Genomic DNA, 13,150 nt, shown 5'->3' on the forward strand with positions numbered 1-13,150 from the left:
TTTTGCACTCAAGTGTTCTCGCCTATATGGGACCAGTCATAGAGTTGGAAGGGATCTGGGAGGGAGAGTCTTGGGTTTGGTTATACGTGATTGATAGTCCTTGTATTAATGTCACTGTTGCAGTCATGTTATGAAAGTACCCAAATCAGATGTCCCCTCCCCCCACATGACACTTCTGACTATAAGTTTCTCAGTTTGAGTTTTAAAAAAGAGGAAGGAAGGCAGGAAACTGTGAGAGCAGCAGCAAAGCACACAGCAGTAGCAGCTGCACCAACCAGCCTCCCCTATTTCATCGGTGACTGTGGGTGGGAATCAGCTCTTGCTTCCAAGTGCCTCCCTCACACGACTCCTGCAGTTTCCTGCTCACGTCCAGTGGCTTTCCTGTTAGCTGGCATCCTCTGGAGCCTGCCAGCACACATGCAATGGCGCGATGGCGCAAGACTGACAAGGAAAAGAATGGTGTGGGTACGTAACATGTAGCTGCCATTTGAGTTTTATCCCGGCTCAGCTTTAGAGCAGGATGTGGGCACGTATTTTGTAGTTCAACAAGCCCTCTTCCCCTGCATTACTGCAACGGCTTTAAGAGAAAACAGTAGTTTGTTACAGAACAGCTAATGAGTCCTAGGAAAAAGGACATGAATCTTCTGAGTATCAGTTTAATGTTGTGTTGAACTTTTTCTTACCATACTCTTTGCTATTAGTGCTAGAATCAGATTGGCAGTCCTGAAATGCTGGATCTCCAGTGTGCCTCCCCATTTCAGCACTCAGTAAAGCATAACTATTGGGACACTGGCTGGGAGTAAGGGTTAAATACAGGGTTTTTTTTCTTGAACCTTGATGAACTGCCTCATTTGTTAATAGTGATACTGTAAAAGCTCCAACAAATAAGATACCTTTACAAGCTTGTGTTGGCTGGAAGGGTAGTCTCTTCCAACTCTAGTTTCTACAGTTTTCTGGAATGAACATGATGTTCATCATTGTCTTAAACTGTGCTGTGTCAAGAATGTTGAAAATTAGGAACTGAAACAGAACACTGAAAAATGTATAGTGACTTAAGAACATTCATTTAACTTTAACAAGATTTGTTTTTCTCATTTCATTATGTAGTCTGCTGTTTGGTAGTCAGGAGCCCTAACTTACCACTACAATATAAAAGGAATGTTTCATTTAAAAAGCATTCTTAGTGGTTCATATCATAGGACCTGTTTAATTATATGGAATTAAATGTTTAAGCTTTAATATTTATTTTAGGAAATTAATAAAAACAAATTATTATTTCTCCCAGTAATGATAATTTTCATTTTCCAAGCACAGAAGTGGCAAAATGATATAATCTAAGTATCCTGTACCAGTTCAAAGCACTGCAGAACTAATGAACTAAGATTACTTTTTTTTCTGTTTCAGTCTTATATGGCTGCAAAGCAGAAACATGTTTCAATTAAGCTGTTTGCCAGAACACAGAAATTCAAAATTATCTGGCTTGTTACATTTGGTTTTGTGTAAGATGCTATATTTCAGTTTATATGCTGCTGATCAGTTGTATGACCTAAAATTACTCTAGTGTATATGAGTGATTTAAAAAAAAAATTATTAATTAAAACAAATATCTAAGGGTCTGCATTTATTTATAGAGATAACGTTGTAGTTTCTATGTGCTTAGATTTTTCTATGTAGTTCTCATCACTGTAAATAAAAGCTGCTAATTCTTTGATTGTTGTATGCTAAAGTAGTGATGTTTAGATCATCTAGTCTAACTTCCCCTATAAGACACAATTCAATATATTTCTGCAAGTTTCTGATGCTCTGATCCCAGTAACTTGTTTGATTAAATTATAACTACTAGACCTATTTGGTATTGGTGAAGGTGAAGAATCTGCTGCTTCGCTTGATAGTAGGTTCTGGTTTTTGAACAACTACAAAAATGTTGTTCCAAATTTTGAGTGTGTCTAGTTTTAATGTCTTACCCATGTGGTTTTTGAATTCTTTTGAAACCATGATGTGCATTTGAAAGCAGATATGAGAGTCGTCTTGGTATTTTCCACCTGTACTAGAGAAGCCATTTGATATTTGTAAGCACCGTTTTCTAGCAGAAACGATAGTATGAAACATGATTTTTAGTGTAGGAAATAAGTAGTTTATTTTTTACATGAAAAATACTAATTTAATGTTTTCTTCAGCAAAGGTTGTCTGATGAAATAAATATACATTAAGCAGTGTACAAAATCTCAGCACCTTGACCGGTCAAATTAGTATAATAATTTAGTATCAGTAGGAAAGGTTAGTATGGTTACCAGATCTACTGTAGTTAAAAAAATATGCTTCTCTGACATATTTTTACTAATTTTTAATGTGTGTATATATTTTTGTAGAATTTGTAGCATTTTTCTGCTTACTCATGCTTTATAAAGCCATAACAAAGTCACACCATTTATCTATGGAATTTTTTTCATAATGCATTGAATTACTAACAACTTGACAATTTGAACCTGTAATGTAATTAACACATTACTGCAAGTTGATTATTAGTAACGATGTCTTATTGCTAAATATAAATTATATTATTTTGAAAGAGATGCATGCAGTCATCCCCAGAATAGACTATGAACTAATGTACTGTATAGAACTGTCTGCCATATTCATCCAGGAAAAACTGAAGAGTGTCCAACACTCAGAAAGCAGCCCCTGGCTTTGCAGGTGCTGCAGAGGGCATAGATCAGAACAAATTCCAGTGTGACTGAGTAATCCTATATATTTGGAAGTGACTGATTATACTAACAGACGATGAATTATCCAAAGTGTTTTGTATGGAAGTGAATGAAAGTCTGGTAGGGGTTCAGTGCACTGATTAAGATTTTAGTGACTAATTTACCAAATTATTATATTTTACAAAATACTATACTATACCAAATTTTACTATATTTTGTTTTAAAAGAATTTACTCAGCTGGGACTTCTGGTTTTAGTAATAATACCCTGGTCAAGAGAAACACTTTAAGTATTTTTTAATTTAGTCTTCTGCATTTAGTTATGTTTTTAGTACATGATTTAAAATTGACCAAATCAATTGTTAGGCAGCTCTAATACAGGAGGTAATAGAACAGTGTAAGTTACTATTTACATTTTATTGCGTGTCAATCTAAGTTACTAACACTGCCTCTAAAAATTACAGAAAATCTTTTCATCTATTTTGAAACTCACTGTTTGTTACTTTATCACTGTTCCCAGATATTGCAGTTAGTTCCTTCTTGAATCTGGAACTTGGCCTCATGACTGGGTTAGATATTCAAACAGCAGCCCATCATATTAGAAAGATGAGTAACAGATACTTATACTGCTGATCATATTTGCAGCAGTCATGTGAGTCACCTCATTCAAATCAATGAGATAACTTGCTCATGTGTAAGGTGTTCCAGGACTTGGTCTATTTATAGGCATAAACCCTAATTTAAGCACTGGGGAGAGGGCATATCAGAATAGTTTTAAGTATTCATTCATTGCACTTAGTGTGCAGTAAGGCAGTGTAGCAGGACACCAGGGTGCCTGCTACTAGATAATGGTGTGTAGCAGGGCACTAAGGAGCCTGCTACTGATGGTGGTGACATAGGCCTAGCTGCCACTCAATAGGGCAGCACAGCTATGAGTTGCCAAAGCAACTAATTGGGTCAGCTGACCGCCAGGGGGGAGGGCCTGGCCTGGCCTTTATAAACAGAGGAAGCTGTTCCCTTCTGGCAGCCTAAGGAGTAAGAGCTCTGCCAGAGTGAGCAGGGCAGTGTTGTGCAGCAGTGTGCGGATACAGGGTGGAGAGGACCCTGACAGGGATGAGAGAAGGATAGCCAGGTTGGCCTAAGATTTGTGTTATGGCCTAGGGGCCTTGTGTTTCTGTTTGGTTTGGTTGTTGTGATTATTACACTGGAGGACTGGGCGAGGCTATAGGGGTGGAGGAGGCCTCAAGGGAGCTCCCCGGTAGAGGGGAAGTTCCTGGCACCACGGAGGGTGCTGCGTTGTGGGGGTGTCCCGACCCCAGCCCAGTGTGGGCAGCTTCGGGAAGAGCTCGGTAGAGGCAGAAGCCCAGTGGGGTGTAGGCCCAGGAAGGTGAGTCTGAGCTAGTGGGGTATCCCAACCCCAGCCCAGCGGAGGCGATATCAGGACGAGCCCCAATTGGGAAGAGCCCCAGTGGGGCATAGGCCTGAGAAGGCGGGTCTGGGGGCCAGGTGAGGCTAAGGCCGCCTGAGCCCCAACCTTGGGAAGTCCGAGTCAGGCATAGAAGGCCCAAGTGTGGGCGAGTGCTCGAAAGGTGCGAACACAGGCCCGAGTGTGGGTGAGGAGCGCGAGGAATGCAAGCACAGGCCCGAGTGCAGGCGAGGGGCGCGAGGAGCGCAAGCACAGGAAGGCCGAATCGGGCATAGAAGGCCCCAGTGTGGGCAGGCGCTCAAAAGGCGTGAGCACAGGCCCGAGTGCGGGTGAGGAGCGCGAGCACAGGCCCGAGTGCGGGCGAGGAGCGCGAGCACAGGAAGCCTGAATCGGGCATAGAAGGCCCCAGTGTGGGCGGGTGCGCGAGAGGTGCGGGTGAGGAGCGCGAGGAGTGCAAGCACAGGCCCCGGTGCGGGCAAGCGCGTGAGTGGCGTAAGCACAGGCCCGAGTATGGGCCTGAGTGCGAGTGACTGTGGGACATACGGGAGGCAGGCCCGAGTCGGGCACTGCCTGTAATTGAGAAACCCCGAGAGGGGAGCAAGCCTATTGAGGCATAGAGACCGTGGGAAGCGTGAAGCACAGGCCTGAGTGTGAGTGACCGCGGGATGTACGGGAGGCAGGCCTGAGTTGCGCACTGCCTGTGATTGAGAAGCCCCAAGAGGGGAGTAAGCCCATTGAGAAGCCCGGGCTGGGCAAAAGGGCGGAGTCTGAGAGGGGCCCCGGGGTGGGCGCAGTCTGAGAGGGGCCCCAGAAGGAGGGCGCATATATTGAGCAGGCCTGGGAGAGGGGGCGAGCATATCGAGTAGGCCCTGGGAGAGGACCAGCACAAGGAACAGAATGGAATCCCGGTGTAGCAAGACCGGCCCCGTGCCAAGAAGGGCAGGAAGGCAGCCTCCCATTAACAATATAAGATCAAAGATGTGGCGGGCGAGATAGAGGGTGCATTCAAGGCCCAGGTTGGCACGGCAGACAAGGGCACTAGGGGAGGTCACGGCACTCCTAGGGACCGCCCTGCCACAGGCAGTAATTGTAATTGCATGAATATGATAAAGATAACAGAAGAAAAACATTTTGAAAGTAGCTATTTAATACTTCACAACATCTCAAATCCATTTCCTGCTTTAAATTAGGAACAGAGTGAATCAGTTAGCACTCGACTATATTTGAAATTTGTTCAAAGGAGCAAACTGTTGCCTTTGACTATGAGAAACTAGCACTGTGAATAATAATAATAAAGGACATATAAAGCATCTGAGGGCAGGAATGTCTTGGGCTACTGCCTGCATCTTTAATACACTGTGCCATTGGAAGCAGCAATGTGGGTAGGTATAGCATACTTATTTGATAAATAAGGCAGTCAGTTATTAAATACAGAGTAACACGTGCTGTTCAGTGCTTTTCCTTGGTGATAATTTGCAAACACTGTATTCCTCTCTGCATTAGTGTGGGTAAAATAGTGACCCTTCTATGTAAGGCATAAAATAGTAAAGCATAGTAGAAAGACCATGTAGCTGTGCATGCCCACCTGGATGTCAAATGGGTTCATATCCATTGTTAGAGAAATGCCCTGTCAAACCTTAGTCTTACGTTTAACCCACTGAGCAATGAACTATAGGAGAATGCTGAAGCGCATTCTTCCTAAAGAGCAGATGTTGCAATCTATTTTGAAATTCAATACATTGGGAAACCCTGTCTGAATTCAGGTCAGGTTATATAGATATCTACTTTGGTTAGCTTGTAAGGTACAAATCTACGCTTCTTTCTACTCGACTTCGGACTAACATAGCTAGCTGTGGGAACGTCTACATCAGACTTTACTGTGAAGTTGACTCACTAACTGTGCAGTAAATGTCTTAGCATCTATACATACACCCCTATTATGGCACATGAAACTAATAAACCCTGCAACAGGGTAGTACTTGTAAATACAAGTACTATGTACTACCCTGCTGTGGAATTTTTTCATATGCAGCAGTGCACAGTGACCCAGCTGGCTGGGGCATGAAAGTGCTTCAGGCATGGGCTGCCTGCTGGCTAGTCCTGTACTGAAGAACCCTTGTACCCCAGCCATTCCTTCTGCAGCACATTCAATCTGGCTGGAGCAGCCCTAGGCTGGCAGGCTGACCCCCTGGACCTCCTGCCAGCTGAGGCTGTTGCAACCCTGCTCTGTGTACTGTGGTCTGGGCACACATGTAAACTGTGTGCCTGGGTGCTTCCCAGGAGCAATAAACTGAGGAGCCATAAGCTTGAGTTTATTGCTGCACACTAATGGCACATGTAGATGAGCCTAGAATTTCTCAAATTGAAAATTATGTCAAGCATTCCTTTCAGAATGGGCCTAGAGGACTGTTATTGAACAACACTGACTATTCTAATGGGAAAAATGGAAGTGTTACTCTACGCATAACAGCAGATCAGGAGTAGTGCTAGGAATGTAATTCAGATGGCTTTCCAATCTAATACCCCTTATCATGTTGTGATCCAGAAATATAGGTCATAACCCAGAGACGCATCAAATTTTCTAAATAGGGCAAAAACAGATAGAGGTGTAGTTAACCATATTAGTCTAAGGTTAGACAGGGTAGATGTACACTTTTATAGACTATCTAAATAAGATAGCATCTGGTGAAGTGAACTTGAGTTTACAAAAGCTACAGATCACCACCCAAAAGGAATTTCCCAACAACAGTAAAATACCAATTATATGAGTACTTAAATATAGGACCCTTTTTCTAGTACATTTTTATAATCCATGAAAAATAAGAAAAAATAACTTTCTGCTATGAATATTACTGAGTTTTGGAGCTACAAAGACATTCCAGGTTTACAAATAATTAGAGATCTAGAGAAGTTATGCAGAGCAAATTTTGGAGGTTGCTGTAGTAAGATAAGTAACCCTTTTGGGGCTTTTTCCACAGCTTTGAGACTAAAGGTCTTTAAAATCTTTGTTCATGTTTTTGAGTGCCCTGTTAAAAACAAACAACGTTTCTCACTTCAGTGTTGGCTTAAGGTCTGTCTTAGCAGACTTGTTCACCTCTGCCAATATGCTTCTTTCCATGCCTCTTTGACATTGACAGGCTATTAAACTGAAGAGATGTGCAGAGGTGGTGGGAACATTTAGTTACAGGGTCTTGTAATCTAATATGAGGATGTCTGAAGTGGACACAAGAAAACATCTTTTTATTCTTAGCTATTGATAGGGTAGGGAAGGGCAGGGAAATTGATTTGAGCTTTTGGGTGAAGAATGTAGAGGATTTTGGACTGGTGATTCTGAATTCTCCCTGTAGGAGATGATAGCCTGAATTGCTCTGGAAGATGGGAAGTTATTTTTTGTGCTTTCTAAGAAAAGAGTCCATTCTGGGGTCCAATTTGTGAGCAGACTGTCGGTGAATATCTTAAAAATGGAAAAAGTAGATGGTAATCTGAGAGGGAAGAGAAGTTAGCATAGATAATAAAGTCTCTGAAGGTTATACGTTTTGTCACCTCAGTAGGACCACACCACATTCAGACGTGTTGGGGACTTTCCTAGCTCTGAACACATTTATGTTGGTGAAGATTTTAATATAGGAGTACAGTTTAGAGAGAGAGAACTTATTAACACCCAGTTGAGCTAGGGACAGAAGTTGCATATAAACTGGTTTAAATAATCAGAAACTGATTTAAACCTGGAACAGAACAGAACAGAAGTTCAGTGCACAAAAACCAGTTTCAAAATGGCTAAAACTAGTTTAAGATAAACCTGGTTGAATTCAGTATCAGATGTAATGGATTTGGGTCAAGCCAGTTTATGAAACTTCTGTCTCAAATGCCTTTCTGGTTCAAGTTATATTCCCCCAGCATCCTAACATGCTTACCAGCCCTGGGCTGGGCTGTGCTATCTGCTCCAGTAGAGAAGGATTGGGGGCCAAGGGCAAGCAGGGACTGCACCCTACTCCCCCAGCAAACCTCAGCTGGGGTTTGGGGCCAAGGAGGGGGATTAATGTTCCCTGGCCCTGAGTAGAGAGCTCTAGCATCCTCCAATTTCTGGCCTGAGCCTCTGCAGGCATATGGCTGCATTTCCTGAATCAAAAGTGAATGTCTGCGCAATGGTTTCTCAGTTTAATGTGTGCAGCTTAGACTAACCTGAAAGACTAAATCGATTCAGCCTTGCACTTTCTGACTGTCTGGACTTAGTTCTAGAGAGTTGCAGTTATTACATATAAAGATATTAATTAGTAGTTAGGCAACATGTTTACTTCTTTCTGTACTTGTTTCTTTTGCATTTATCCAGTAGAAGACAATTCTAATGGTAAACTGAGAGGTAGTATTGAATCCTGTCTGAGGAAAATGTTTAGCTGCCTTTTTTCCCCCTGGATTTCCAGGTTAAAGGTAGAATTTATATAAAAACAGTAGAAGTAAAAGAGGCAAATGCAACATTCTTCCCTTGAAGCTGAGGGCATATAATAAAATCACTGCTGCATGAGTGCTCTGTATTTACATAAGTAGTTTGTACATAGAATGCTATTCTGTAAGGAAGACCATAGAAAATGATTACTGGGTATAGCAGGGCCAATAAAACTGATGACTGAGTGGAAGTTCTTGTGTTCACCCCTTCATCTAGGATTCCTAAATCATGTAACAGCTGCCTTGCATTATATTCTGAGCTGACACAGACCAGTGCAACATCAAGTTGTTCTGCTGCAGCTCCATTTTGAGAAATAACTCTTGTTCGTACTTTTGAGTGCCCTGTTAAAAACAAGCAAACAATAACTTAGTAATGAAATGGCTGTACTTTGAGAATTGCCTAAGAATGGGACTAAGCATTACCATGTAGATCTTCAAAAGGCCATCAGTTAAGAATGAGAAATTTTTGCTTATCTGCTAGCTTTCGAATTATAGCTTCTGACATGAGAATCAAGCTGTCTTTATCCTTTTTTCCACACTGCTAACTACAGGCCAAATTGAGCTCTGACATACTGGAAACATAGTATTTTCACCGCAGTTGCACAGGATATATAACTTATATAACTCAATAAAATTCCATTATGGTGGAAAAGCAAAGCCCAGGAGTAGAGAATTCAAAGGGATTTTTAGTGTCATATGCTGGCGCTGTGCCTTTCACGCTTTGCAATAGTCATGGTTAAATAAATCGGAGTTAATAATGCTGCTTCTGGTGAGCAGAAGGGAGCAGAATTCAGTGCATGCTATTCACATGGCAAATGATAATAAAAGATCCAAATATTATTTTTGTCCTTAATGATTAGATAGGACTGATGCTTATAAGTAAGGTGGTGGCCTCTCAAGTTAGAAGGTACAATTTTATATTAGCATTCCTAAGAGTAGATCTGCATTTTAAGTAGCTTGGATAAATGTTATGAGAGAGAAATGGTAAATAACAAAATGCATAGTTTTCCAGGTTCAAATTTCAGGCTTCCCACGTGATAGCTTAGTCATTTGAGAAGCTTTTGAAAAATACAGGCTAGCAAGAGGTTTTTAATATGTCTTGTTTCTCCAACAGGACTGTTTGGTGAGACGATACCAGTATTTTAGTGCAAAAACAAACACAAGTCTTGCTCAAGTTATTCATTAGAACATGGCAGTAAATCCAATACAGACTTCACAAGGTACTGAGCTTGAATCGTACCTTGGTAATTCTGCATTTGCGAGGGCAAAGAAATCAAACCAGCAAAAAGCAAATAGGACAAATAATTTAGGACATAAGATGAAATGGCAGGCACTACAGATGACATTTGATCTGAAAAGCAGGAGAGACTGACTTAAACAAAAACTACAGCAAAGAGATTCTTAGAGAAAAAGTTTAAATATATTTCTTCTGTGTTTCTGACCTGTGACTGAATGAACTTTCTGTTGGTCAGCATTAAAGCTGGCATTCACTACTGGCTTGCAGCCTGATTGAGCTAATAAAATGTGCCTTCAACTCCCATTAAAGTCAGTAAACATTTGAGGGTACTTAGCAGCTTACAGAATAATTGGGGGATTGATTTCCCCCCTCACCTTCCTCCCCTGCTTCCACCCTGGGTGGTAGATTGGCACAATTTGAGTTTATTAATCTGTATGCATATTGGAGGTTTGGGTTGAGGAGCACTGGTAAAAGGTTACAGTAATGAAGTAGTTTCTTTCAACCTTCAGCAGCCGTGGGTATCTAACAGATGCCTGTTACTGATCCTGAATTGCCACTGAGTTACTTAGGTAGTCTCCCTGAACAAGTGCCAAAGGGGTCGTAAGGCTGAAACACCCTTTTCTGGAATGCTGTTCCCACAATACGGAAGACTTAGTCAGCTGCAAGGAACCCTCATTATGAAACAAGTCTTCAGGAGCAGACTGAGGTGAAGGGTTTATAGAGGGGCCTTGAGAGCAGGGTTGTTTTTTTTTTCATATTTCACTGGCTGAGGAACTGGTGGCAGCTGTGCTCCTACTTCAAAAATGACTTGTTTAAACATGTGGCCTATATTTAGACCATGCTTTCTTGCTCATATCTCATTCACTTAGTGTTATTTACACTGACACCCTAAGTTTTATGGTGGCTGCACATGTATTATTTTATCTACTCTTTATCTTTTTTATCAAGATCAGCATAATATACAGGTCTCACTTCTTTATCATGGCCAGTACAAATAGCTAAACCAATAATTCTCAGTCAGGGTGCCACAGCACTGCGGAGTTCCTAAGGTCCATTTGAGGGTGCTATGGGGTATCGCGCAATGATAGGACTGTTAGGTGTGCAAATGTGATTTACAGGATAAAGCCAGAGATATTAGATAGAAATCAATAATATTAAAACCATTTTGACCTGTTCTGGTCTTTTTGAGTTGTTTGCAACAGAATAATTCCTCTATCATGTTTCTGTATTAAAAAAATGAGTGAAAACCAAGAGCTAGCATTTCCTGAGGGGTGTCTTGAGCCTATGATTTTGAGAACCACTGTGCTAAATAAACACTTTAACTGTTCAGTTAATAATTGGAAAACTGGGTGGTATGGTGCATTAACATTTGACTGGTTGCTGTGAACTGTACCTCCTTGAATAACTGGGCTTATTAACTTATTAAGTTGTTGGATTTGCCTGTTAAATTGAGTAAGATATTTAGAATTGTTTTCTCTATATTTCCATTCCTCATTCAGTGATGAATTTTATACTTTTTGCAAACTTACTTGGGGTTCAGTTCTATTTATACCATGAAATATTTTATTGCATTTAGGTTTTAAACTCTTAATATAAATTCTTCATAAACAAGACAATCAAAACTTTTAAAAGGAATTGGTTTTATCTGTAGATTTCCACTTACTCATTTAGTTATGGTTTGTTTTTTTTTCATTTGTGTAGTTGAGCCACTTCCTTTGACAGTTGCTGGGTATGTTCTAAGTTATTAACTGGTACTAAAGGAAGCAATTAAAATGAGGCAACACTATTCAGAACATGAATGGATGATTCATTTATTTTTAGTTAAGGGTGAAAGGTAATTGGTATTAATCCTAGCTCATAGTGACTGTTTTCAATGTTGTTACTTTATCTGTGCATTTAAAAAAAAATACATAGCATTTAATGAGCATGGGTGTATGTGGTGCACATACGCACTTCTGATTTTTAATTGGTTTCAAGCAAAATTTCTGGTTTGACTGGCAAGCATTTGTTCAATTACAATTGCAGCAGTTTTAACCACAAAAGGGACAGCTATATAAGCCATTCAGAATACAAAAGAGAAGCTGATTATATCTGTGTACACTTTCTACCCAATAGCCCACTAAGGAAGGTACTCATCTGGAAATAGGAAAATGACGTTAAAATCCCTCCTTGCATGAGAGGATTTGAGCCTGCAGCTGTCACCTTCTAGGAGAATATAAAAGACATTACCCTATAGGTTATTCTGTGGCAGGATGCTCATAATCACTTGTGTTGACAAATCCATTTGTCAAGGATTACCTAAAAATTCATCAGAGCAGGAACTGGAAAGCAGATTTCCTACCTGTAAGGTCAATGTCCTAACTGCTAGGCTGTAGATTCCACCCTTCCCCCTCCCCACAATGAATAGTTGATTACTACACGTAAAGAGGAATGGGCCAGTAAGAGACATTTAAGAATACTCTCTCCAGAATACCTTACAACATGAGAGTGAGGAAAGTCTTACAGAAGATAGTAGCCTTTGAATATCCTCAGAAAGAAGATAGAATTGAACCTGGACCCCACTATCTTAGATGACTGCCCAGACTAATGGGTACAATGGGTGAACTACTGTATTCTCTCCTTCTGCTTTGTGAATTTAGCATATTTTTCACTGAAACTGTTCAGTAACATTAACTTTAATGAATAGTTTTGACAAAAGAAAAAAAATACATGAGCAGTATATTCATCCAAAATTGCCAAGATCCATGTCAAAGAATATGAATGCAGATTATTTTACACTTTACATCAGGTAATGGCATACAAGATACTGAGTCCTCCCCTTTGGAAGTATTTAGCAAGTCTAGTTTTAAGCTTTGTTTATAACACTGTAAGCTGTACCTTAACTCTGCTTCCTGTCTTCTATTGATTCTTCTTCGGAATCTCCCTCCCTCTCCCCTTGCCTCCTTTTTCTTTACCATACCTTTTCTCTCCTCCCAATTTTTTAAAGTAGTGACATGACCAGAAACAAGCATTGGTATCTTCTGGTTCACAGCACTTTGGATACGATACAGGAACAATGCATACCATAACCTTGCTGGGTTTTTTTTTATCAAGATCAGCATAATATACTTTCTGGAGAGCATGCAGAAAGCAAAATACAATAGATTTTGGAACTAGTATATAACAGAGCTGCTATATGATAAATGGAATGGAATGCTGACAAACAGTAAAAATTACCATTTGAGAACAAATGAAAAAGGAGAAAACATCAGAAGCAGAGATATACGTTATTTATAAGGAAAGTAAGAATGAATGAATATTTAGAAAGGAGCAATTAAACTTCCAACACTAAAAAAAACTG

General features: G+C 40.5%; 1 protein-coding gene across 1 annotated transcript in view; it reads left to right on the plus strand.

The window, feature by feature from the left end:
• Positions 1-257: 257 nt before the first annotated feature.
• DOCK2 (dedicator of cytokinesis 2) overlaps positions 258-13,150 on the plus strand; it is a 514,744-nt gene continuing 501,851 nt past the window's right edge. The window contains exon 1 of the mRNA XM_090064272.1: positions 258-465. Within this exon, the coding sequence (XP_089920398.1) occupies positions 423-465 (43 nt within the window). The 5' untranslated portion in view covers positions 258-422. The remainder of the gene's footprint in view (positions 466-13,150) is intronic.

This window comes from Crocodylus siamensis, chromosome 10, assembly GCF_052110815.1.
Source record: "Crocodylus siamensis isolate JL-2025a chromosome 10, ASM5211081v1, whole genome shotgun sequence".
In the NCBI taxonomy this organism is placed as follows: Eukaryota; Metazoa; Chordata; order Crocodylia; family Crocodylidae; genus Crocodylus; species Crocodylus siamensis.